This window comes from Microtus pennsylvanicus, chromosome 2 (assembly GCF_037038515.1).
Source record: "Microtus pennsylvanicus isolate mMicPen1 chromosome 2, mMicPen1.hap1, whole genome shotgun sequence".
NCBI lineage: Eukaryota > Metazoa > Chordata > Mammalia > Rodentia > Cricetidae > Microtus > Microtus pennsylvanicus.
Genome location: NC_134580.1, coordinates 145,307,026 through 145,333,695, shown reverse-complemented (window position 1 = coordinate 145,333,695; position 26,670 = coordinate 145,307,026). Strand labels below are relative to the sequence as shown.

At 46.5% G+C, this 26,670-nt stretch overlaps 1 protein-coding gene across 1 annotated transcript; it reads right to left on the bottom strand.

Annotated features, from left to right (window-relative positions):
• Window positions 1-3,487: 3,487 nt before the first annotated feature.
• On the bottom strand, window positions 3,488-12,826 carry Pfdn4 (prefoldin subunit 4). Its single transcript, XM_075963197.1, has 4 exons — window positions 12,676-12,826; window positions 6,468-6,575; window positions 5,441-5,581; window positions 3,488-3,880 (listed from the first exon to the last, which is right to left on the bottom strand). The coding sequence occupies exons 1-4, from the start codon at window positions 12,697-12,699 to the stop codon at window positions 3,749-3,751; spliced, it is 405 nt and encodes a 134-aa protein (XP_075819312.1). The 5' UTR covers window positions 12,700-12,826; the 3' UTR covers window positions 3,488-3,748.
• Window positions 12,827-26,670: the final 13,844 nt, after the last annotated feature.

Here is a 26,670-nt window from a genome sequence, read left to right as displayed (position 1 = left end):
TTGCCTGTTGTCTTCCATGAGCCTCGCTTCTTAGGGCCACCAGGATCCAGTCTTTTGTAACTGTCCTGGCAGAAACGATGGCATTCTAAGGAGGCTCTCTGCCCCTCATTTTGGCTATTAGTGTTGGGGCAAATGTCCCCCCAAGAACTGGCATTTCCCCCAGAGTAAAAGAAAGGGGGCTGTGGCCCGGAGCCACCAGACAGAGTGCTTGTTTCCTGGTCGGTTTCACAGAGCTCTGACAGCCTGCCTGACCCCTTGCAGGACAGACTGGAGTTGAGGCAAACATAGTCAGCTGGGGGAGGAGGGCAGAAACACACTTTGACTGGAACCGCTTACCTACCCATGTTCCTTGCCGTGTATTTAAGCCTAAGTATCATGTCAGCGCTATCAAAGGCAGAACTGGGTTGGGTGAGGTCACTGTACCTGTTTATTTGCCCCTCTTCCCATTGCAGCCACAGAAGAAATTGCCCTCCCACTCTTTTTCACTATTACATTGGCCTATTAAGGACAAGTGGCTAAGCCCAGCTTGTCAGGGCTGCGGGGGGCCAGGATCCGACCCTGGAGACACAGGTAACTGACACACGGTTTGATCCTTTTAAGGCTTTGCCTTCTGCCCAGCACCAGTGTTTGGCTGCAGCTTGCCTTCTTCCCTCCATACTAACTTCCTTCTAAGAATATTTCCACATCACCCATAGTTTAATTTTTTATGATCTGTTCCCTCCCAGAAGCCAGGGTGTCTCCAGCCACCCTCCACCCCTAAGTCCTTGGCTCCAATAACAGGATGCTCCTGTAGGTTATCTGGTCCACGGATGGGGCTGTGCTACAGACTGTCGGGTGGGGCTCTGGTGCCCCTGCTGACCCCTAAAGGATAAAATTATTTGAATCAGGCCAGTTTTCTGTTTCAGAATCAACCAGGCTTATGTTTTAGTTCGTTTGTGTGGTTAACCCGATTCCCTGGGGCAGGTAATTTTTAAAGAACAGTCTGCCTTCTCACAACCCTGAGGTTGGGCAGCTCCAGGGCACACAGCCAGCATCTAGCAGGGCCTTCTGGCTGTGCCATACCAAGGAAGGTAGAAGGGCAATCAAGAGGGACGAGATTCATTCTATAGTAAATGGTTATAGTAGCACTGATCTATATCTGGGGCAGAACCCTCATGCCCAAACCTTCTTACTTGAGTCTGGGAAAACTCTAGAATCCATCCTGAGCAGCTGAATGTAAACCCTGCCTTTTGAAGCAACGCCTGACTCTAATTAAACAACGGACCACAGCACAGATAAGATTCTCATAACAGATCTCCGTGAGTTCAGGGCCAGCATAATCTATATAATGAATTTCAGGACAGCCAGAGGAATATATTAAAGAACTCATCTCGAAATAAATAAGTCTACCTTGATGCTAAAGAGGTAGGTTAGGTTTAGGGGTTAGGACTGCTTGCTGCTTTCAGAGACCCAGGTTTGGCTTCCAGCATCTTTGATCACTTATCAAGCAGCTCCCAACTGCCTGTAACTCCAGCTCCAGAGGATATGACGCCCTCTTCTGGCTTCAACAGGCACCTGCACTAAATATTAAATATTTACTATTTAATAAATCTTAAAACAAGTGTCTTTGTTGAGAATTTAGAAATTATATATCCATCTTTAAGCTTATTTACAAACATTTACCAAAAATATCACATTGCAATGCTGACCCTTGGAGTTTAAACAATCTCTTCTAAAATTCTATTAATCCTGAAAGTTGCCCCATCTTACCCTGAGTTTTTACATGAAGACAATTCCCTGGGTATTCTGGCACATGAGTGCCATCTGCTGGGAAGGTAGTGCACAGGCCTTCCAACTCCAGGACACACTGGTGGTTTGAAGAACTATCTCCCCAGGTGCAGGTGTTTGAGGGGTGATGAGGAGCTGTGGCCTGGCTGGAGTAAGTACCTCACTGAGGTAGGAGAAGGTATGGAAACTGTACGTAGCCTCTCCCGTTTCCAGTTCAGTCTCTGCTTCCTGCTGCCATGCCTCCCCTGCCGACAGACTCTGAGCTGTTGTTTTGTAAGTTGTCTTGGCCACGCTATTTTCTAACAGGAACAGACAAGGTACTAAGACACGTCTCTTGAAGAGGGGTTAGGAGTGTTTGCACCTCAAAAATAAGTCTTGCTTTTAAACACAGTGGACTGATTTCTACGTCTTTATGAATATTTGATCACAAAGCACTACAAATCTAAAACTAACTCTAGTTAAAAGCGTGAACATTTTAGGAGCAGCAGATGGCTCAGCAGGTAAAGGTGCGTGCAGCTAAGTCTGACAACCTGAGTTCAATCCCAAGCCTATGAGGTGGACCAGGATAATCTCCGAAAGTAGTCTCTGACCTCTGCACAACCCCACCCCCACCCCACACACAAACGCCTTTTTAAAAAAATTCTTTCTATAGACCTCAATTTCTTGTTTTTGTTGTCGTTTCTTTGGTCCCATGTCCGTCCATCCGTCCATTCATTGCCCCTCCCCCCTCAAGACAGTGCTTCTCTGTAGCTTTGGGGCCTGTCCTGGAACTTGTTCTTGTAGACCAGGCTGGCCTCGAACTCAGAGATCCGCCTCTGCCTTCCGAGAGCTAGGATTAAAGGCGTGTGTCACCACCCCGCTTAGACCCCAATTTCTAAAACGTCTGCTTTTCCATGTGTAAGAAGATTGGCATGAATCATCAGTCCAGATATTACCAATATCCGAAACACAGATACACGTGTTCCAGAAGCCTTTAAGAGGCAGGCAGGTGGGTCTCTGCGAGTTCAAGGCCAGTGAGTTTCAGCCTAACCAGGACTACAGAGTGAGATCCTATCTCAAAAGACATAAACTTCTGGAGGCAGGAGGGCTAACTCTGCTCTAAGAGTTCCCAGCACCCACATACTGAGGCTCACGACCGCAGATGCCTTCAGATCCAAGGGATCTCATACCCTCTAGTCCCATGGGGACTGCACACACAGTGCACACACATGAATAAAAATAATCTTTTTAAAAACGACTCTTCTTCTCCTTGCCTGAAATATCTGCAGCTACTAGATTACATTTTATGGGGGGTGCGTGTGGAGGACAATTTGGGGAAGCTGCTTCTCTCCTTCCACCATGTGGGTCCCAGGGATCAAACTCTGCACTCAGACTTGTTGGGGAGTGCTCTTACCCAATGATTGGTCCTAAGGTTTCTTTTCTTTTCTTTCTTTTTTTTTTTTTTTGTTTGTTTCTCAGTGTAGCCTTGGCTGTCCTGAATCTCTCTATAGATCTTGAACTCACAGAGCTCCTCCTGCCTCACGCCTCTGCCTCCTGAGTGCTGGGATTAAAAGTTGTGTGCCACCACACCCACTCTAAACTTTTCTTTAGTTGCTTCGTAAATTGAAAACCTAGCTGGGCAGGATCTTGCCCTGAGGTCACCAATCCCTTTAGCCCAGCTTCCTAAGGTTCCTTAAGATTGAAAATTGCAAGAATTTTAAAATGATAATGTAGAAACAAAGAGTGTTTAACTGCTTTTAATAACATGACATAAAGCCCCTAAAATTGATATAATCATTATGCAAAATACATACATGAATACTGTCTTCTTTTAAAAATATAAAATAAATAAGACATGTGAAAATAGGCAAGTTTCCATTAATTAAATGAAAAATTTAAAAAAAGAAAGTTTTCTTCCGTTTCATTTAAAGAAGGGAAATTATCATTTAAGACAATATTCAAGTTTATTAAACAAGGTAAAAAAAAAAGTATTATAAAATGTTTAGCTTTCATCCGCCTCCAGGTTTATGTTGCTGCCAAACTTTGCGTATAACTGCACTTTCAAGTCGGCTAATACCCGCTGGATGGACGCCACTCGGGACTCTAAGGCGTCGATCTCTTCTTGCAAAGCTCTCTGGAAAAGAAACAGTTAAATTAATTGGCTTCAGGTGGATGACTTATACATGCGTGGAGTAGTGTTTGACAGGAATTTTAGGGAAAGAGCCCTAAACTGGTCAGGAACAAACTGACAGCAAGACCAAAGTCTGAGCGAGCAAACATTTAACTCAGGCCAGCACTAGCTCGTCGTGGTGTCATGGCTGCATTCTCAGGCTCTGCTGAGACTGAATTTGGGGTCCCTGGAGAAGCAGCCAGTGCTCATAACCACCGAGTCAACTCTCCAGCCCCTTCTCAAGGTTTAGCAGAACCAGATTCCATCTCCGGAAGACTCAGAAATCTGAAGCAGAGACTACCATTTTAAGTAACAGTTGAGCTAATGTAGCAACAGTGTCGGGGGTGACTGTCACCCACTTCTCACCAAGGGCTGGATGTCCTCTCACTAGGCACTAAAGCAGCAGCTTCAACCCCAGAACCACACTTCTCCCTATTTCCTGAAAACAAGCTTCTAAATGTGAGCAAAGACTTATGCATGCGGGGGATCAAGATCATGATGGGGAACCCACAGGGACAGCTAACCCAAGCTCCTGGGAGCCTGCATGGGACTGAACTAGGCCTCTCTGCATGTGGATGACAGTTGTGTGGCTTGGTCTGTTTGTGGGACCCCTGGCAGTGGGACCAGGATCTATCCCTGGTGTAGGAGCTGGCTTTTTGGAGCCTTTTCCCTATGGTGAGATACCTTGCTCAGCCTTGATGCGGGGAGGAGGAGTCCTGCCTCACTTAATGTGCCAAGCTTTGTGACTCCCCATGGGAGGCCTTACCCTTTCTGAGGCATGGAGTGGGGGGTGGGGACGGGCTGGGGGTAAGTCAGGGGGGAGGGAGGGGGAACTGTGGTTGGTATATAAAATGAACTAAAAAGACTTACGCATAAGATCCCTCAGTGGAAAATTACTACAGCAAAATATCGGGAACAAATTAACACTAATAAGGGCACAGTGAGCAAATCAATGCCCATCAACACAATATTAAGATGGCCTCAAACAAGTCATAAGACAGTGGGTGTTGGAGGCCTGCATGGTTCCCACTCAGTGTGCTATGCTATATAAACAAGCATCCAATAGAGAAAATGCTCCAGCACCATGTTAACTGACCCAGAGAGCAGGGCTACACAGAGGGGGAGGGGAGGAGATGGGGAGAGGAGGGGAGGCTAACAGAGCAGGTTCACCACCGACAGCACCATCAGACGGGGTGGCTCTCGGGGATTCCTTTTGACTGTGTAACATGCTACTGCATCCTCCAGGTTCTCAGCTGGAACCAAAGTTCTGGGGGCCGGACAACCACAGCCGTGCGCCATTTTCTAAGTCCTGAAGCTTCTCTGGGCCTCTGTTCCTCACTCTAAATTGTGCTATCTGGATTGAATAAAACCACACCTGTGAGTGCTCAGAGCCTGGGCCTCTGCACCAACACTTAAGTGCCACCAGGCACCACTACTCCCTCCTCCTGCCGTCACGTGTTCTTTATGCCAGGCTTCCCGATCTGAGAGTTAGATTCCATCACCCAGGGCAAGATGCCCACATACCTTTGCTTCTTCTAACATTTCTTGGGTTTCTTCTTGAGAGTGGCTAATGAAGACGTCTCCAATCTGGTACGGTATCATTAGGCAGTCGTCATCTGCCAGCATGATGTCGTCGCAAGCATCTTCTAAATTCTGCAGGTGTTTCTGTCAGGCAAGAGAACAGCCATGGAAACACGGTCAAGATTTCCTGACGGAACCAAGAGTAGAGTAATGCAGGGACACAGGCTCTCTGAGGGACCAGCATCGTAGCTACTGTCAGACATGGACATGCTTGCATGGACTCGCTCAGGAGCCAGCACAGCATCTTCCGGGTAGCTCTAGAATGTCCCAAGGCTCTTATATCTCTGTGGTGGTCAGTAGGGACAGTGACCACTCCCTTCTGTTTAACAATTCCCCACACTGCAAATCCTAACATCCCACAGAAATAGACCAAAACACCAGACGATACACCTCTCGGTCTTGCTTGATGAAAACCAATGCGTGCACTGGGACTGGAGCCTCTCAGGAAACTACACGAAAAGCCGAGCACCGGCCTCGAGTCATAGGACATGCAGCAGCAGCTCATGTCCCTGCGTCTGGCTGTAGGGCTGCAGGATCAGTAAACACAAGTGCAGTTTATCCCCAGGCAAGTCCTCAGGCATGGGTGCAGAACTGCACTGGGGATACCGCGCTGCGCTAGACTCAAGTCTCGCTCACTGTTACTCCCCCCCCACACTTAGGTGCACAAATGACCTCTCGAGCTGGGCTTGTAGTCACCTATAACCAGACAAGCTGGGAGGCTGAGGCAGGACTACCGAGTTTGAGGCTAGCCTCAGCTACACGGTAAACTGTAGAACAGTTTGACAAAGCAGAACTCTACCTCAATACAAACAAAAACAGACTTTGTATTTAACTGATCAGATAGACAGTGTCTCCAGTGGTGGCAGTGTCACCAGGGACAAGGAGCCATAAGGAAGCAAACACTCGCTAGACACAGTTCAGTGTTAAGGGTTACAGTATGACCTTCTAAAACAGATATGTGCATCGGTACCTTCTTCACTTCTATTTCCTCCTTTAGCTCTGTGATCCGACTCGTATTTCGAGCAAATTTGTTTATTTTTTGTTGATCTTCGAAAGTAACATTGACATCTTCTGCAGCCTGAAAAAGATATTTAGTTTTCTGTAGAATTTCAATCAAGAAGTCATAGGTCGGCAGCTTACATTGTGCTGCAGTGAGCAAGTACACCACCCATGCTAAGACAGCGGAGGGGCTCAAGGCCATGAGACACCACCGTGGGTCACACTCGTGAGCTGATCTCCACTCTATCATCTTCTCATTATTCTATAGGACCATTGTGAACAAATATTTGAAATATAAAGAAACAATTAGTAAAAGTCCTGATGATGATGATGATGATGATGATGATGATGATGATGATGATGATGATGATGGTGATAATGATGATAAAAAGAAATGCCAACTTGCCCAAAGGCAGAATTTCCCAAGCTGGGTCATTGTTTCACCAAGACATCCCCAGGAAGCAAAATGTTCCACAGTCAAACCCCCTTAGTGAATCTCGTAAATTATCTCTGAGGTACAAATCGTATGTGTGCGCTGTACGGGCAGGAGCACAGTCCTTCTCTGTAGTAATCTGAGCGGCGGGCTGTGTCCCGCCACCCTGCTGGCCACCGGGCTAGCTTTACACCCAAAATAATTACATGGACACTGTATTCTTTTAAACACTGCTTGGCCCATTATATCTAGCCTCTTCTCGGCTAACTCTCGCACCTGGACTAGCCCATTTCTAATAATGTATAGCACTGAGGTGCGCTTACCGGGAAGATTCTAGCCTACGTCCATCCTGGGTCAGAGCTTCATCGCGGGTCTCTTCTGAGGCGTCTGCTCCCGAGAGGAGAGCTGTCAAGTCTGAGCTCACTTCCTCTTCCTCCCAGCATTCTGTTCTGTTTTCTCCACCCACCTGTGTTCTAACCAATGAGGGCCAGCCAAGCAGTTTCTTTATTTTTTTTAACCAATGACCTTCCTCCATCACTTCTCCAGCTCTCAACCTGACACCCTGCTAGAGAGTCACCGTTCATTTCAGCGGTTCTAGTTCATACAGTTAAAATCTGTGTTTATGGGCTGGAAAGATGGCTCAGTGGTTAAGAGCACTGACTGCTCTTCCAAAGGTCCTGAGTTCAATTCCCAGCAACCACATGGTGGCTCACAACCATCTGAAATGAGGTCTGGTGCCCTCTTCTGGCCTGCAGGCATAACACAAACAGAATATTGTATACATAATAAGTAAATAAATAAATATTTTTTAAAAAAATCTGTGTTTATTTTAATGCAGTGAGCCCACTACAAGGTGACGAAATTGAACGTATCATACCTAACACTTGATGTGACAAAGCTGGAGACAAAGCTAAGTGTGTAGATGACAGATTATCTATGCAATAACAAGAAGAGCAAACGCTGCCTGAGCGCCTCTGGTGAGCTGAGAACCCTGCTAATCCCCCATCCCACAAGGGTTTCACCAATGTCACCACTTCACAGATGACCAGCGACCCCAGAGTTTAGATAACTTGTGCCAACTACATGGCCAGTAAATGAATAGACTTTGATTTAAATGCAGGCGATCTGTCCTCAGAGTCAAGTATACATATGCATGCCCATATGTTCAGGTATGAGAATTCCTATTCAGTTAGAAGATGTGGCAAGAAGTTCTTGGATTGCTTCAGAATCTTAAGAGGGGTTTCACTGTATTCAGAAAAGAAACTAAATACCAACCTCTCCTTACAGAGTACTCATTAAAATAAGGATAGGAGTACTTGACAACAGCTTAAAAGGGAGTAAAAGTGTGTGTGTGTGTGTGTGTGTGTGTGTGTGTGTGTGTGTGTGTGTGTGTGTAAAGACAGGTTCTACTAGTTGGGCATGATGCCCGTCTCAGCATGAGCAACTGAGGCAGGAGGATTACAAGTTTGAGGCTAGCTTTAGATACATAAAGAAACCATGTCTCAGAAAGCTCGGAGTACTAGAGAGATAGAGATGCCATGGCTAGGAATGCCTGCTGCTCTTCCAAAGGACCTGAGCTCCGTTCTCAGCACCCACACCAGGCAGCTCACAACTGTTGTAACGCCAGCTCCAGGGCACCTGAAGCCCTCGTGTGTCCTCATGCACACACACATACAAACAAAACTAAAACTCTCCCAATGGAGCTACCCTAATATATATCCATACTTACAGATAATATCTCAGATTGGAACTAATCAGTTCAGGGACAGTAAGAACGGCTGGTCCTGTCAGCAGCGACACTAACTCTCAACAACCATACTGCACCGGCTCCCGGTCTCCGGTAAGCTATGGCACGAGGTGTGCACAGACTTCTCCAGAGAATGAAAGACAGCACAGTTCAGTGGTCTGGATAGAGACAGGTCATCAGGCTCTCAACCTAGGAAGCAGCTCTGCATCAGACCCAAAATGCATGCCGGAAGAGCCCTTCCCACTGTGGTGTGCACGGCACGGAGGTTCAACACTGGAGCTTCTATCAACACAAGGAGGAACACTAGACACTGAGCAACCCCAAGGCAGACAGACTGGCACCCTGGTTGCTTTGCCTGTGAGAATTTCCAATCTTCTAGACAGAGAACCCTGAAGACTTCTGTTTACCTTGGACGTTTACAGTGTTTTGTTTCCACAGTAAGCCTCCAAGCCCTAGAAGGCATTTACAGAGGACTCTATCAATATGAAGAATTTAAAGGTAATTTAGGTAAAAGTGGTTCTCAACCTGTGGATCATGTCCCTATGGGGGGAAGGTTGAGCAACCTTTTCACAGGGGTCACCTAAGACTATCAGAAAACACAGAGATTTACATTATAATTCATAACAGTAGCAAAATTAATTAGGAAGTAGCAACAAAAATAATTTTATGGTTGGGCTCACCACAGCATGAGGAACTGTATTAAAGGGTCGCAGTATTAGAAAGGTTGAGAGCCACTGGTCTAGTAGGCCCTGTTTGACAAGCAACTGGGCAGAGAAGTTTCTGAACTGGAATCTGATCTGATACTGGAATATGACAGATCAGACTATTAATATTTGGATGACAAAAAGTGCTTCAAGTTGGTTGGCTATTTTCTATCTTCCCAAAGCAGGCATTTCCTGGTGTAGCACTACCAAACAGCAGCCACAAGCAGGCACTTGGCCCCTAGGACCCAGTTCCTTGCAGTGGTTTTTCTCCCAGTGGTTAAAGACTGTAGTCAGTAAGTTAAAGGCAGGGTGCTACTTCACCCTGTGTCAGTGGGTGGTCCCCAGCAGCAGCTAAGAAATTGGCACCTGTAGGCCCTGAAGGCAGCAGCTCCTATAACACATCTTGTTTCTTTTTAAGGTGCTAGGGGAAGAACCAAGGGGGTAAGCTGGGCAAGCACTCTACCATACAGCTGCCCCCCACCCCGCATCTACATTTCTTGAACTGCACTCTGGCAGGGAGACAGTAACTTTTAGCTGGGATGCAAAGACATCAAGAAGTTGGTTGAGCCCCCCCACATCATATGCACAATAGGTATGCACTGCAGGGGTGTCCAACTTTTCGACACTGTGACATGATGCCATCTACAGATGGACTGGGCCACATTCACAGCTATCCTGGGACCAAAGATCACAAGGTGAGCATGCCCAGGATACAGCGTGCACATTCTCTGGAAGGGGACAGAGGGCAAGCAACTCCTGTCTTAACTGAAGCCAGTTGCAGCAACTACTGAAACCAGTTCTTTTCTAGTACTGAAGGCAGCAGTGAAAGAGAGGCAGGGCACACTCCAAACCGCGCATGCAGAACTTTAGGTAATTTGCTCAGATCCCTGGAGCTACCCCTGATCTGTCTGTCATCTGTGAAATGAAGAAGGTACTCCTACCTTTGCAGGGATGGTAAAATGAGTACCAAGCACAGGGCCTGGGTGTGCAATCACCCTTTGACAAATGATAGCTAAGGATTTTGTCTGCTCAGTATTGCTTCCAACGTTCGATACAAGGCTAGCTCTGCGGCTGAAGTGCTCGCCCGGCACAGGTGAAGCCAAGGTCCACCCCCAGAACTGTATAAAATCAGGTGTAGTGGAACAAACCTGCAGCGGCCTAGCAGTCAGGAAGTGGAGGCAGGGGGATCGAGAGTCCAAGTTCATCCACAGCTGCACAGTGGCTCTGAGGCCAGCCTGAGCTAATGAGACTCCATTAAAAATAAATGAAGGAAGGGAAGAATGGCGGGAGGGATCATGACAGATGTAAGGGATTTCTGCTAGGGGTAAGAGACGTGACTTGCTCTGGAACCAAGAGAAAAGTGAAATACCCCGAGCCTTGACAATACCCTTTTCTTGTAGCATCTTCTGGGAGTGTCAGAGGACGCAAACCAAGTTTAGGTACTGAGAGTTGGGTGCCCAGAAAAAAAAAGTTCTCACCAACTTCAGTTGACAGTACGACCTCTGCTACAGACCAGCCAAGGCTACACAGTGACACCTTGTCTCAAAAAACAAAAAAAAAAAAACCAAAGAAACAAACAAACCAACAAAAACACAAAACCAAGGACAAACCTCAGTGTTTATCACATAACTAAACAGTATAACATTTGGGGCCCAATCTAACAAAAAAGACAAGAGGAACCCATTTCCTACTTGGCCAAATCACCAGGATCTTGAACCATACTCTGCTACTACTGTCTGAGATTTTGTGTGAAGCGTTCCCAGTCTCGGCGATCATCCATTCTTACATAAACTGGAAGGGCTGACCGTCACCCTTCAGTGGTCACTAGATAGCAAGAACACCAACATTCTCAAGGGGTCTTTAAAAAGTAGGATTAGCTGGGCTGTAGTGACGCACACCTTTAATCCCAACACTGGGGGGGGGTGGCAGAGGCAGGAGGATCTCTGTGAGTTCGAGGCCAGCCTGGTCTACAAGAGACAGGAGATGCTACACCAATGTTACAGAGAAACCGTGTCAAAAAAAAAAAGGTGGGATGAAAGGCAGGTAGGACTCCCCTTAAACACACACACACACACATACACACACTTAAAAACAAAGAGCCTGGAGTGAGAATGCTGTTTAAATCCCAGCTTTTCTTCTGTACTTCAGTTTCCTCATCAGCTAAATAAGGATAAAAACACAATCCCCCAAAGGTTTAAATAGTAGTTAAAAATAAACAACACGCAGCCGGGCGGTGGTGGCGCACGCCTTTAATCCCAGCACTTGGGAGGCAGAGGCAGGCGGATCTCTGTGAGTTCGAGACCAGCCTGGTCTACAGAGCTAGTTCCAGGACAGGCTCCAAAACCACAGAGAAACCCTGTCTCCAAAAACCAATAAATAAATAAATAAATAAATAAACAAACAACACGCAAACACTAAGAACAGTACCGAACACGCAGTAGAACCCCAAATATTTTTTTCCCTGCGATTTTCTTTTTTCTACTTAGATTGCACATGTGGAAATCCCTTTGGGTTATAATGCCCACGTGAAGTTGAGCAGAGGATCGGACAGCCATGTAGTTTAGTTGCCCACCATGAATGAGGCCCTGGACTCACCCCACCAGCACACCAAAAGCCAGATGTGGTGGCAAACACCTGTAATCCCAACAACTGCAAGCTGGGTGGTGGAGGTAGAAGAACCAGAAACTCAAATCATCTTCAGGCTAGAACACACACGGAAGACCAAGTCTTCTAAAGGTGTGATAAGACACCACACTGAGTGAGCCCCAGGCACAAATTATCGGGTGTCGTTTTATAATAAAATAATAAAGAGTCGTGGTTTGGGAACAGACCAAATCCCCTGACACAGCACCTTGCCAGATGAGTCACCAGGGGATGGCTAACTGTCAAGTGCGGGGAGTGGGGTGGGGGGATGGGGGACCCGCGTCCTTCCTAAGGAGCAGGGGAAATCCGGCGTAAGCATCGCGCTCCCTCGGGCCGGCTCCTCTAACGTCACTCAACACCAGCCTTCGCCTGAAGGGCACCGGGGCACGGAGCGTGGACGGAGCCCAGAGGCTGCGGCACCGGGTCTCCCGGGATGCAGAGACCAACCCGGTCCCGGAGGAGGAGACGCACGAGCCCGGGCAGGTTGGACGCTTTCCCCGCACTGCGCATCCCGTGGCCCCGGCCCCTCAGATACCGCATCTCCTCAGACCCCAGCGCCCCTCGTCTCCTCGACCCCCACCCCGTCCCGCATCTCCTCAGCCCCCCACCGCCGCACCCACGCCGCCCGGGACCCCGGCCCGGCCACACTCACCGCCTTCTTCATGGTGGCCGCCATCTTGGACTGGACCACGGGGCGCAGGGGAAGACCAGCCGGGCGCACGCCACCCCCGCGAGGTCCCTCTCGAGCCCCGATGAGCCAAGCCCCCCTGAGACACAGCCCTGTCTCCACACTGTTTCCAACGAGGTCTCTGACGGTGAATTCCAAGGACAAGGACTCAGGGAGGAACTATAACCTGGAAAGAGTTGGTACCTTCCAATTAAAGGGACAGGCGGCTTTCCTCTCGGCCGTCATAAACACCAAATGCGGCCAATAGAACGGCCTGAGAGTCCAGCCACGAACAGCAGGAGCAGCAGAGAGAGCGCTGGGTGCCACCCAACTGGGCGGGCCGGGAGGAGGGAGAAATTCGTTACCCAGTTCTTCAACAAGCTTTGAAGTGGCAGTGCTACCTAAAAAGGTGCTACGGAGGCTGGGGGCGTGGCTCTGTCTCCTTTGGTAAAGTATTTACACTCAAGCATGAGCCCCTGAGTTCGATACCCAGCGCCCACATTTAAAAAAAAAAAAAAAAGAAAGGGCCAGGGAAAGCTACAAGCTGAAGGCACTGGCATGCAGACCACACTTGAAGTTGGCCTTAACTTGTGTGCCACATGGAATGAGCAGCCAGGAGGGGATGAAGCCAAAGGCAGTGACCCCAAAAGGCTCTAGAGCAATATAACAGACTCAACAGCTCAGATGGTAGGTTGCTGGAAGATAATTGGATTTTAAATTTATTTTTATTTTTATCTAATTATTTGTTTGTTTATTGGAGACCGTGTCTCTTGACGTAGTTCTGTCTTTCCTGGGACTAGCTACTTAGACCAAGTTGGCCTTGAACTCAGAGATCCTCTTGCCTTTGCCAGTGCTGCAATCAAAAGTGAGTTCCACCATGGGCAGCTGAAATTAATTCTTTTAAGTATTTAAAGTGGTTCAGCAATATGACTGCTACTCGCTCAAGTTTGGTAGCCTGAAAAGGCTGTCCACTCAGAGGCCTGGTAGGCAGGAGGCTTTCCTCAGCGACCAGGACCACTGTTAACGTCCTTGAGCCTTGAGATGGCGCAGAGCTCTGAGCTCTGAGGACAAAGGAGCTGAGAACTTGGGGCAAGGGTCTCACCTGCCAACCAAGCGATGTGGGACAGGGATGGGCTTGAGCAGCAGACAATGAAGGCATGGCACTGAACTGGGCACCGGGCTGGTCACCAGACTGGGCACCGGACTGGGCACCGGGCTGGGCACCGGACTGGGCACTGGGCTGGGCACTCTGTGCCTCGGCCGTCCCTCCCGTGGCTTCTTCAGGCATCAGTCCTCACACGGGCACGCAATGGAACAACGGAGGGAGGGGGACAGAGTTCAGCTGTCTGCTTACAGCGCAGTGCTTCTCAGCCTTCCTAATGCGGAGCGCTTTAATACAGTTCCTCGTACTGCGATGCTGTACTGACCCCCAGCCATAAAATTATTTCATTGCTATTTGATAACTGTAATTTTCCTAGTGTTATGAACTGTAATGTAAGTATCTACTATGCAGGATAACTGACATGTGAGCCCTGTGAAAGAGTCCTTCAACGACCCCCATGGGTCATGACGCACGGGTTGAGAACTGTTACTGTAGTATATAATGTATGTACCCATTTGATTACGGTCTGTCTCCTATCATTACAATGCATTCCTTGCTCCTTGTGAGCTTACCAGCAGGCTCTGTGGGTAAAATGAACTCAGACCCCTCAGACAGAAGTTCTAAGACACCCTCCCGAGGAGTCTTTGCCGTTTGCACTCTGCTCCTTAACAGCTACACACAGAAAGTTGAATCTCGGCACCTGAGGCTCCCGGTGGCTCCGCTTTCAAGGAACTCATTTGTATAACACCACAAACCGCAGATGATCCTTGACTCCAGAACCCTTGGAGCAGCTCGGAAGGGAGAGCTAGTGTCTGGCTACAGGTCAGTAGAGACCAAAAGGATGCCAGGCACTGGGGATGCTGCGTATCAAAAACAGATAAAACACCCTGTCCTCTTATAACTTGCCATCTAGTGATAGGAAACAGGCCAAACCAAATACTTAAATAAGGATCGTGTGCCCCAGCAAGTATGCACAAAAAGATAAGGAACATATGCAACTCTGTCATGAGAACTCCGCTGGGGAGGCATGCAAAAAGATACAGAAAACACAAAATCCACTGGAAACCAACGTTCACTAGTGTGTGCAAACATGCCCCAGCTTTAGAGTATGTCACAAGGGGATAATGAGTGTATTCGTCGTTTAGTGGGAGTATGTATGCGGGTGTTCTCTCCCCCACCCCCAAAAAATAAAAAATAAAAAACCTGCAGCATGGCTCTATGCTCACTCTGCTTGGCAAGGGAGCCCATAAGTCTGAATGACAGGAATGGGCAAATCTCGCTAGCAAGAAGTAATTTGATCCTGTGCCTTCAGGGGGCGCCCAAGAATCATGATTGTGTTCCCCACACTGTCAAGTCTACCGCCTGAGAATTTGTATTCAGATTAAATTTTTTTGTAAATTATCTTGCCCTGACAAGGTTTGGAATTCTCATGTCTTTCCACAGCATATAGTGTCTAACTCAAACTAGGCTTCCTCTCTGGTTATTGTGTGACATCTTTCCTGGAGAGTCATGGACAAACATCTACTCACCTAGACAGAGAACCAATGAAGAAACAAAGTAAGGACACCACAAGAGTCCAATTTAGTGAACCAATGGGTTTACTGAGGTTCCTTACAGGACTTGGGGGGGGGGGTACTGGGAGGAACATAGAGAACTTAAAGTCCTTTGGTCCAGTCAGCATGCCATGGTTTCAGAGACTCCCCCACTGGCCACCGCAGCCAGACACTAGCTCATCCACCTGATCCTGGCCCAAGGAGTACAGCTCTTGGGACCCAGGTTTGAGGTTAACTACAAAAAGATGTGGGATGATGGGTTCTTTCTTTTCTACCTCTGCTAAGAGGACACAGGGTTCTCCAGAAGATACAGGAGCAGGGCACCATCTTGGATGAAGAGGCCGGACCCCTCTCCACACACAGAATCTTCCAGCACCTTGCTTTGGGCTCATTCTTCTCCACAATGCTGAGAAGTACATTTCTATAGCTTATGAATTACCAGTTACCCAGTCCCGGGGCTTCTTTGTTATAGCAGCATAGACTAATACAGACTCTTGCCTTAAACACTCCCACCCCTGCAAGCAACTCTGTAGTTCTTTCTGACCATTTCCCTGGGAACTCTTTCTCTTCTACTAAACCAGAAGTGCCAAGGGAAACAGACCCAGACCATACCTGTTCGTTAATGAGTAAATAAAAGCATGAAAGAATTTAAGAATAAGCAGCTGTGTGCTTAAGGATTAGAGAGTAATGTGAAGTGCATGATAGCCGCTGGGGCATTCATTGAGTTACGGTGTTCAAGAGTCCATATTTGTGTTTGCTTTTTTTTTAACTTCTCCTAGGAGGAGTACCGTGAGCCTCACACAAACTGTGGGCCTGTGGGCTGGGCTCCTGAATAACCTCACTTCGTCACCAGGGGGCACCATGACTCCAAACTTTCATTTTTCTTCTATACAAAGCCTTAGTACTGCAAAGTACTACAAAGTAGGAGGACCCCAAATCAAGTAAGCCGCTCTCAGGGCCAAATATAGTCACCTCTTGCTAGTTTCAGTTTGTAATTTCTTTTTACCAGGAAAGATGCATATTTTTTCAAAGATATCCTGAATATATGGGATTTTTAGACCCGTGTGAATAGATCATTCATTCCTTGGCTCTGTGTACAGCTCGGGCACAGGGCTTGACCAGCTTCCAGAATACTTGAGTTCAGTCCCCAGAACCACAAAAAAGATTTAAAAAAAAAAAAGGAAAAAGAAAAGAAAAGTAAACCACTATCTAATTAATCTGCTTACATCAGTGGTACCTGGCCAAGCAACTGTAACTTTGAGAAAGGAATCTTCTTTTTAGATCATAGCTATTACCCAATACCCATTCCCTGGTGTGATCCATCCAGTGGGGACTCGCACTTTGCACTTAGCTGGGCGCGCGCGCGCGCGCGCACACACACACACACACACACACACACACACACACACACGGCTGCTCCCACAAACAGGTCTGATGTGCACTGATGTGGACATCTTAGATATGTATACTCTCCTAAAGCACTTTGGATCTTTTTCTAGGGTTCATTCTTACACCTGCATTCTAAAAGCCAGACCTCAGCTACCTAGCATCCTTCAAAGACTGTACCTGTTCAGAGAAAGTCAGACAGATTCTCCAAGTCACTGCGAGCCCAGCTCAAGACAATCCGATTCAGCAGTGCAGTGAAAGCATCCAGAAAAACAGTGGAGGCGTGAGGGCACTGCAAGGAATGGGTTCCCAGAGGCCAGGGTGCCCGGGCAGAGGGACCGGGAGCTCTCAGAAGTCACAGTGAAAACATGTTGAGTTCAGGGACTTGGACCCAGAGTTGGGGAGATTTTAGGAGCCAGCCAGCAAGCAAGGTGCCCTCAGTGTCATTCCCCAAGGTTTGCTGCATCGTTTTCCTCGTTCCTCTGATGGATATTGTGCTGTTTGCACGAAGCGCCGTGAAGAGGTTAACTTACATGTAGTAAAATGTTATTTCTCAAAACTCCAGCCAAGAAAATCCAGAAGACCGGGGAATGTGGCAGTATTCTTGAGGCTGTGGTGAGGTGTGGATAAACAGCTCTGGGGTGGAATTCTGTGTAAAGGGGGAAAAGCCGCCCTTTCTTCGTGAGTCGCTACAGAGCATCTGCCCACTGTGCTCATGTTCATGCTTCCTGCTTTACAGACCCCACACTTGGGGAACTTGTGCAATGCTGAGCCACAGGCTGAGAGAGGACATCAGAGTTGTGCTGAGCTCCGGCGCCAGAATAGCAACCGGCATAATGAATGGAACAACGGCCAATGGCACTGAGTAGGGATGAGTGGGCGGTACTCGCGCCAGAGGGAAGACGCGAGAAAGAGAAGAGCAGGCGAGATCCGGGCTTGTCCTGGGTGCCCTAAGTGAACTGGCCTGGGAATGTGGCCCAGTGGGTAGAGTGCTTGCCTAGCATGCATAAAGCTCTGAATTTGAATTCCCAATTTTGGCAGAAATTCATGCTGGCCTGGCCCCAGAGGGTTAGCAAGTAACCCTCACTAGCCATGAAACCCTGCTGGGCTATACTTGGCCTAGCTCCGGAGTTTTTACTCAGCCCCTAATCTGCTATGGGACAATGGTATCCTGTCAATTGTATTTAATAAAACGCTGATTGACCAGTGTAGGCTGGGCGACTAGGCGGGAAGTAGAGGCAAGGTGACCAGAACAGGAGAATTCTGGGAAGAGGAAAGGGTCAGTCTGCAGCTGTCACCCAGACACAGAGCAAGCAAGTTGTTACTGCCTTGCTGAAAAAGCTACCAAGCCACGTGTCTAACATAGACAAGAATTATGGGCTAATAAAAGTTATAAGAGTTAATAAGAGACTGAGCTAATAGGCCAACCAGTTTATAATTAATGTAGACTTCTATGTGTTTATTTGGGACTGCACTGCAGGACCGGGCTGGACAGAAAAGCTCAGTCAACACCTAGTCCATCCTTTGTGTTACAGATACCTTCTGTGGGCCCTGTGTGAATCTTGTCTGAGAGTTTCCAATGGATTTAAAATCCGTGCAAAACTTAGTTTAGAGGGGGCTGGCTCAGCGGTTAAGAGCGCTGACTGCTCTTCCAGAGGTCCTGAGTTCAATTCCCAGCAACTACATGGTGGCTCACGACAACCTATAATGAGATCTGGTGCCCTCTTCTGGCCTACAGGCAGGATACTGTATGAATAAATAAATAAATCTTCAAAAAAAAATTTAGTTTAGAGGAAACCCGGAAAACCATGGTACCTCATGAATTGGGTATTTCACCTGGCATTGTATTGTTGGAAGCTTCATTCAGTTTGTTTTGAGATATGGAAATCTAGTACCTAAAGTGTAAATATAGGGAAAAAATAAAGATGCCAAGAGGTGAAGGGAAAGGCTTCAGTTCACCCAGACTGAGCCCCTGAAGCCGCAGAGGCTAAGTTCTTTCTCATGTGTCTCTGAGTCTTCATTTCACAGACCGTGTGAACCCACAGACCTGCGCCGAAATACTCGCAACACCAAGTACCATGTAAATGGGCATTGATGGTGCACGCCTATAACCGCAGTCCTCAGAGGCAAACAGACCCTTCTCCCTCCTCTCTTGTCTCTCTCTCCTATCTAGTGCATTTGTGCTGTCTATGTGCCCATACGTGTGGAGCATGGTGGCTATGGATTTTTAAGCTTTCAGATAAAAATTAATACTAATATTAATCAGTATATAATATGATATGCTGTACACAATGATAAAAAACAAAAGCAAGCCATAAAATTTGCATATTGTGATCCCAACCAAAAATTCAAAACCTAACAATAAATAGAATACACAGGAAGAAATCCACAGAACTCTTAACAGTTGCTAAGAGGGGTGGCTTTTTTTTTTCTTAGTTGATCTTCCTCAAATTTCTTTTAATGTTGAGACATTATTTTCATAAAACATAGGACACTTCTAGTTCACTACAGAATGATCTGTTCTTCAAAAATCAGCAGAGAAGGTCAGCTAATACACCCCAATTGGACTCAATCATAGAGCCCAGTTATCAAAGACAAGGGATAAATAAGATCTAAGTCAGCCCTTAGTGTCTGCCTGGGGTTTTTAAGAAGCCACTAATTAACTACAGTTCCTGCCCACGGGTATAATCATCTGTGTGATGGGCTCAGATCCCCTAAACCATGATGCTACAAGAGATTATAGTTATGCACTGAATCTATACATTTTACTATTGGGAATTATTTTGCTCACTTAAGCTGTTGCCTGATGATATGCATATGCTTTGATAATTAACTCACCTTATTTTAAGGTATGTGAAAGCATATGCTCTCTTGTTTGTGAAGAGGTTTTCGACTCACACGTCCATTTTCTTCTTTTTTAATCAGATGAAGTTTGACTTGAACAGATTAGAATCCAAACGTATGCAGAACCTTACTCTCCAGGGGTACCAGCGATAGAGTAGTTGCTACTTAGTTTGCAAACTAAGGGAGATTTATTTGAGTGATTTTCTTACACATTAAACAACTTAAATAATACATGCGTTGTTTTTCTTGATTGATGTGTTGTTCTATTTTAGCTCATTGCAAGCTTCGCTTTGTGCAGTCTCTCCACCGATGGGGGTTGGAAACAAACTGTGTACGTCAGATTCTCTGTTTGATTTTTGACTGGAGACTTACTCCCGCTGAATAGAATGCTTTCCTCCTAGCATCTGCTCCATCTTCCTCAGTCAATATCCTTTATTTCATTTTGGGGCTGCACTTGCTATAGGAGTGAATTCACTTGGGAACGGAGCCAGCCCAAGAGGAAACAGAAGGAAAGAAAAAGTAATTGATGTGTGTTGAACTTTGATAAGTCTCTAATTCATACCCCAAAATAGAACCTTTATGTCTAATTTTATGACATTAAGTAGTCCATGATTAGCACATTTTTTATTTCAAAAAAATGATTCCATTTCAGTGTATATTAAATTTCCATAAAAGCTTTGTAGCAATCCCACCTAACTGGAAACGGTGGTGGGTAATTCATATTGCTTATTTTAAGCTTTGTTGAGATTCTTCGTTGATGGGTGTGGCCTTCTGAATGAGAATGGGCGCAATGGGCTCACAGATTGGAATGCCTACTTCCCAGGTGGTAGACTGTGGGAGGATTAGGAGGTGTGGCCTTGAGGAGGTGTGAAATTCAGAGTGGGCTTTGAGGTTTCAAAAACCCACACCAGGCTCAGGCGCTCTCTCTCTCTCTTTCTCTCTGTCTCTCTGTCTCTCTCTGTCTCTCTCTGTCTCTCTGTCTCTCTCTGTCTCTCTCTGTGTGTCTCTCGCACGCTTGCACGTGTGTGTGTGTGTGTGTGTGTGTGTAAGCTTATACTGTGCATTCTCTCAACCCTCCCTTCCAAGAGTTTAAATGGGATGCTTCAGTTGGGTGTCTTTGTGTCCACGAAACTGAAACAAACTTGAACTGCCATAAACAATGAGACCTAGACAATGAGGCCTGTGAGACCCGCCACCCCACCTCAGCTGGTGAGCACTGACAGACATGAAGGAGGAGCCTTCAAGAGGAATCCAGCTCCAGCCACTAGTAGGACCCTCAGTGAGGACAGCTGTAGCTGGTCCAGCAGACCTACCAGAGCGGGGAAGGTAAACAGTAACAAGAAATGGCTGTTTCCCATCTCTGTGTGGCAGAGAAAGAGCACCCGGCAGTGTCGCAAACCCATCCACTACAGAAGTCGGGAGGATGGCGGTCGGCTCTTTCCTATCTTTCAAGTGTGAGTGTGTGTTATTTGACTTTGGTTAGAGTGCAGAGGGTGCACCCTCACTCAACAGGCCTCCCTATCCTTGTTCATCCCTGACACACAGTGCTGGCTGGGGCTGGTGCCTGGCACTCAGCCAGGTCTGCTGAGGACTCCTCCAAAGAATCCCATTCTGACTGGAGAGAATGAAAACAGATCGAGCAATCTCTGGAGATGTCTACTAAATTAATTTTCAACGGGAAATGCCACCACGGTGGAAGAATCTGGATGCTCAAGTGTAAACACATAGGATTCCAATCATCCTACCCACACTGTGGTGACCTTGAAGCTGGAGCCAGCCCTCCTCATTGCCACACACTCCTAAGAAGGAGAACAGAAGGGCTCACACAGCTGCTCTCCCCGGGTGGACGAGCCAGTAGCACAACCTCTGTCATAAGAACAGTTGGGCAATTGCTACCACACAAAGTATGAGTACATACTCAGTTGATGGAGCTTTTTTAAATTTTTTAAGAGAAGGGGACTCTTCCAGAATTGATCTGGAATTGTCCCGGTGGTCCTCTGTATGACGATCAACAAACAGCGATCAACAAACAGTGGTGGAGCATCCGCGTTCACGCCACCAGGCATTTCCCTTCCCTGACGACAGAGGTACTTCATGTATCAGTCTCCTGGTAAGGTGAAGAATGCTTGGTGGTTCGCTGCAGAGCTCTGGAAAAACTTAGTCAGTGCCCAGGAACGCCCATCTAAGTCAACAGTCCATCAGATGCGTCAAGGCAGGCTCCTGGCATATAAGAACAAACCAAACTGCTTCAGGGCTAAAGGATTTGCAGTAGGAATCCCAGCATGAAATTTCCCTGAATTACACATGGATGAAATTAATCAAGTCAAACCAAGGAGGAAAACGCACAGGATAGGTATCTGTGCAATGATGCAATTTTAAAAATTATGAAATGTATATGGTACCAAAGGAAAGGAAGGGAGGGAGGGAGGAAGGAAGGAAGGAAGGAAGGAAGGAAGGAAGGAAGGAAGGAAGGAAGGAAGGAAGGAAGGAAGTCAGTCCATGGTGGAGTCTGAAAAATCAATTCAAGATCAGACAGGGTTTAAAACCACTCTCAGCCACATAATGAGATCAAGGCCTGCCTGGGCTACATGAGCACCTGTGTCACAAAACAAAACCAAACAAGGGGGAAAAAAATCTGTGAACTTTTTCATTCTCTGGCTTAATTGGCCTGTGGATCAGACAGTTGCAACAAAACCTTCCAAAGTCTCCATTTCTAATGACAGCTAAGGTATGGTGGCCTCATAATATCAACACTGGAGAGGCTAAGATGGGAATTGCCACAGTTCTAGTTCGAGGCCAGTCTAGGCTGTTTAGGAAGTACCAGGCCAGCTTAAACTACAGAAGGAGACCGTGTGTTATTTTTTATAAAATATTAGTAATGCCAGTCCTACCAGGCTAAGTGGTTATGGTGTGTGTTTCTCTTGCAGAGCTCAGCACCCGTGTGAGGAGGCTCACAAGCAGTAGTAAATTCAGACTGGACACACACCCTCTTCCGACTTCCTTGGGTTTCTACACACATGTGACACAGGCACATACATATATACACATACAAATAAATTAATCTTTAAAACCCTGACTTGTTAACCTAGGTGTTCAAGCCTTGCTCATCCTCTGTTTATTTTAAAACAAGGCAACTCTTTTTACAATGAATCCATTCAAAACCATCCCCCTCCCATGTGACTGTATTGGAGGTTTCCAGATACCTTTATCCACACTTGGAATAAAAATATTGACTGACCAACATGACCTACTCCTGCTCAGAAACCATTAAGCCAGTTCCCGTGCCAAATGGACTCCATGAAGACAAAGGCCGCGTTTCACCTGGACTTTTAATTCCTCATCTTAGCCTACCAGGGATGAGCATGCAATAACGTCCAATGTTGCCAATGAGGAAACTGGGTTCAGAGAAGCCAAACACCTTCCCCAGCCTACAAGCCAGTGAGTTGGAGAAACACTGTTTCAGTCCAACCTGGCCCAAACTGTTATTTTTGTTGCATCAAATGGTGAGCATCCTCAGGGTTTACCAATAACTTCCTCAGAAAACAAAGGGTATATTGTTACTAAACTCTCTGGGTTTTGCTGGAAAATGAGGAAATAATCAGTTATCAATTGCCTATTATTTGCTTATTGGGTGCTATTCAACAGAAACAGCCAGTGTCATGTGTTAGAGGAGGGATAATCAACAAAAAGACAACAGCTTACAATTTCGAGGAGATGTGAGTAACTGGGCAGAAAAACACAGGGGAAAAGCCATAAACATTATGGCTTCAGTGATCCCAGAGTCCGTTTTCTATAGTTATGAATTCCATGGGCAGTCAGATTCATGCCAAGGGCCTGCTCCTGTCGCTTTCAGAAAAAAACCCTGCGGAGCAAGTCCAGTTTTCTGGAAGCATCGCTGTGACTTCAAGCAAGGGGAAATTGATCCCGGTGTATGCGCTGTTGAATGACTGAGCTTAGCTTTGTCCTCACTGGGACCCTCTTTACTCCACTGCTTCAGCTCAACTCGACTGCACACTTGCTAAACCAAACGACGTGACGCCAGCTGCTTGGATGGCCCAAGGCAAGAAGATGGCAAGTTTGAGCCCAGCCTAAGCAACTCAGTGAAACCCTACCTCAAAACAGTTAAAGATCTAGAGACCTTGTTCAGCAGAAGAGTGCTTCTCTGGCGCGCATGAGGTCATGTCTCCAAAGCCCGGCACCACAAGCACAAATTACAACTGTTTAAGTGAGCACGGAAATAATGATCGTAACACCTGCCTTCCGTGTAGCTTCAAAGAGCACTGCTATACATACACGCCACATGGTGAGTTCCTGCACGCCTCATTTTGCCAAGGGCTTTATATGCAGGGTCCTCACAGGAGCCTCTGCTGCTACTGTCCTCATTGCTCTGATGTTTGCGTTTGGCTGTGGTGTTGGTTCCAACACTCTCTGCTCAAGAAACGAAAAGTCAGCCCTCCGACTTTCCACAGTCAAAAAGTGGCTCTGAAACTCTCGCCCTAGGGCAGTCAAAGTTTGAAGCTTGAAGCTGTATTGCCAATCCATATATTTAAGAGTTTTGTGTTTCCTAGTTCAGAGGATCAAGCCTTTACCTTCCAACAGGTTATACCACATACATGTGCGAGCACACACACACACACATTCACACGTATAAGCATATATGCTCACACACACCGCATAGGAGCATACCACATACATGCACACTCATACATACATACAAATGCACACACATATACACACAAAATGTCACGTGTGGTTGCATAGTAGAAAGGCTAGGGTCTAATTAATCTTTTCAGGACTTGGTTAAGACTTCCCGGAACCGGGCTGGAGAGATGGCTCAGAGGTTAAGAGCACTGTCTGCTCTTCCAGAGGTCCTGAGTTCAATTCCCAGCAACCACATGGTGGCTCACAGCCATCTATAGTGAGATCTGGTGCCCTCTTCTGGTATGCAGGTAGAATACTGTACACATAATAAGTAAATAAAAAAAAAAAGACTTCCCGGAACCATAGAGGTGGTCTGGGCCAGTCTTGGAGATGAGGTTGGCACTTAGGAGCCACTTGCAGATTCTTCATTAGGAAGAATGCCTGGCTGCATGGCTCACAGAGGCTGTGAAATGAAGCAGGCATGAAGCCAAGGGAGAAGGGTGAGTCGCCGAGACTGCACAACATAATCGTCCGGTGTTCTGAGCCTCTTCAGGGACTGAGGAATGTTCTACTCAATGGACTTTCAATGAACTTCATGCTTTCTTTCCACTTCCGTCCAGGATAGCAATGGCTGGGGACTTTCTCCAGTGCACATGAGACACAAACTTCCATGAATAGCCATTTTCTTTTATGAATAGTAGTGTATACTCCTACGTATACACTAACTGGTCATCTCCTGTCCTCCTAAGTATCTTTTTTGGAATACATGAAGAAGTGCAGCCCTAGCTAGGAGTGTGGCACATGAGTTTACTACCAGCACTTGAGAGGCAGATGCAGGAAGATCTCTGTGAGTTCAAGACCAGCCTGCTCAACATAGCAAGTTCCAGGGCATCCAGGGAGATGTAGTGAGACCCTGTCTCAAAAACAAAACAAAAAGCACTAAAGCTCCTGCTATTGGTCATGGGCAAAGAGGAAATGAAGGAAAGGAAATGAGATTCAGGGATCTTGTTCTGAAAAGAAAGGGGGCGATATGGAAATGATAGAATAAAAGGTTAGATTACTGAATCTACTTTCTTTTTTTTTAAGATTTATTTATTTATTACATATACAATGTTCTGCTTGCATATATACTTGCAGGTCAGAAGAGGGCACCAGACCTCATTACAGATGGTTGTGAGCCACCATGTGGTTGCTGGGAATTGAACTCAGGACCTCTGGAAGAGCAGTCAATGCTCTTAACCTCTGAGCCATCTCTCCAGCCCTGAATCTACTTTCAAACTAAAAAAAAAAAAAAAAAAAAAAAAACTAGTCTCAAATTTTTACATTTGTATGGATTTTTGTATATTGATCCAAACTAAGGTTATTTTGTCATACTGTATATATGTTTCTACTCTGCATCGTCATCTGAAACTTGTCTCCTTCCTGAGCACACAAAATAAAAGAAGAATAAGGGAAGCCGGGCGATGGTGGCGCACGCCTTTAATCCCAGCACTCGGGAGGCAGAGGCAGGCGGATCTCTGCGAGTTCGAGACCAGCCTGGTCTACAGAGCTAGTTCCAGGACAGGCTCCAAAGCCACAGAGAAACCCTGTCTCGAAAAACCAAAAAAAAAAAAAAAGCTCACTGGCTGAACTAGGAAGACAGTTGCCACAGATCAGTTTTACAGCATCCAGACACGGTCAGAAGAGATGCTGAAACAGACCCTCCCTCTAGGGATGTCCTTTTCCATCACCAACAGCACGAGACCACTTACACCACACTCTATGCCAGATACCCAAAGGAAAGCATTCTAACCCCATCCTCCTCGGGAAAGACATTGTCGTTGAAGGAAGAGTTCCAATTGTCTCACATAGGTGGAGCAAACCTGTCATTCTAGCACTCCAGGGGTGGAGTCAGGAGAATGAGGAGTCTGAGCTAGCCTGGGCTATGAGACACTGTTTCTCTCATGAAAGCGATAGAAATAAAGATGCACGTGATGTCTATGCTGAAGAGTCAGGCTGGGTCAGAAACTGCTGGATGTGAATGTCGCTGAGGCCGCTGATGTCTGTGACAATGGGCAGGGAGGGTGTTTAATTCCTTAAGGGTGGGGGGATGAGGCTGCATTTGCTTTCCGCTTTTGTGTTTTCCACATGGAGATGAGGTGAAATTTTAAATAGAAATTTGGGTGCAAAATTCCTATTTTGTCACAAGTTCTCAAAAATAAAGCGTATGGTACCTTCGTACAGTATCTGGCTTGCACTACATTACATATAATAAGATGTATGTTTTATGAACACCCAAAAGACTATGTAAATTTATAGCCGTGCCCTATGTACCCTGCAGTGCATATTCAAATTGGTCTAGTTAGTAGATTACATCTAAATCATTATTTATGTATAGCTACTGTTTTTGATTCACCCTGGCCTCTTAGAACAAATTTGAAACGGCAGTATTGGAGCCCAAATCACAAATCACAT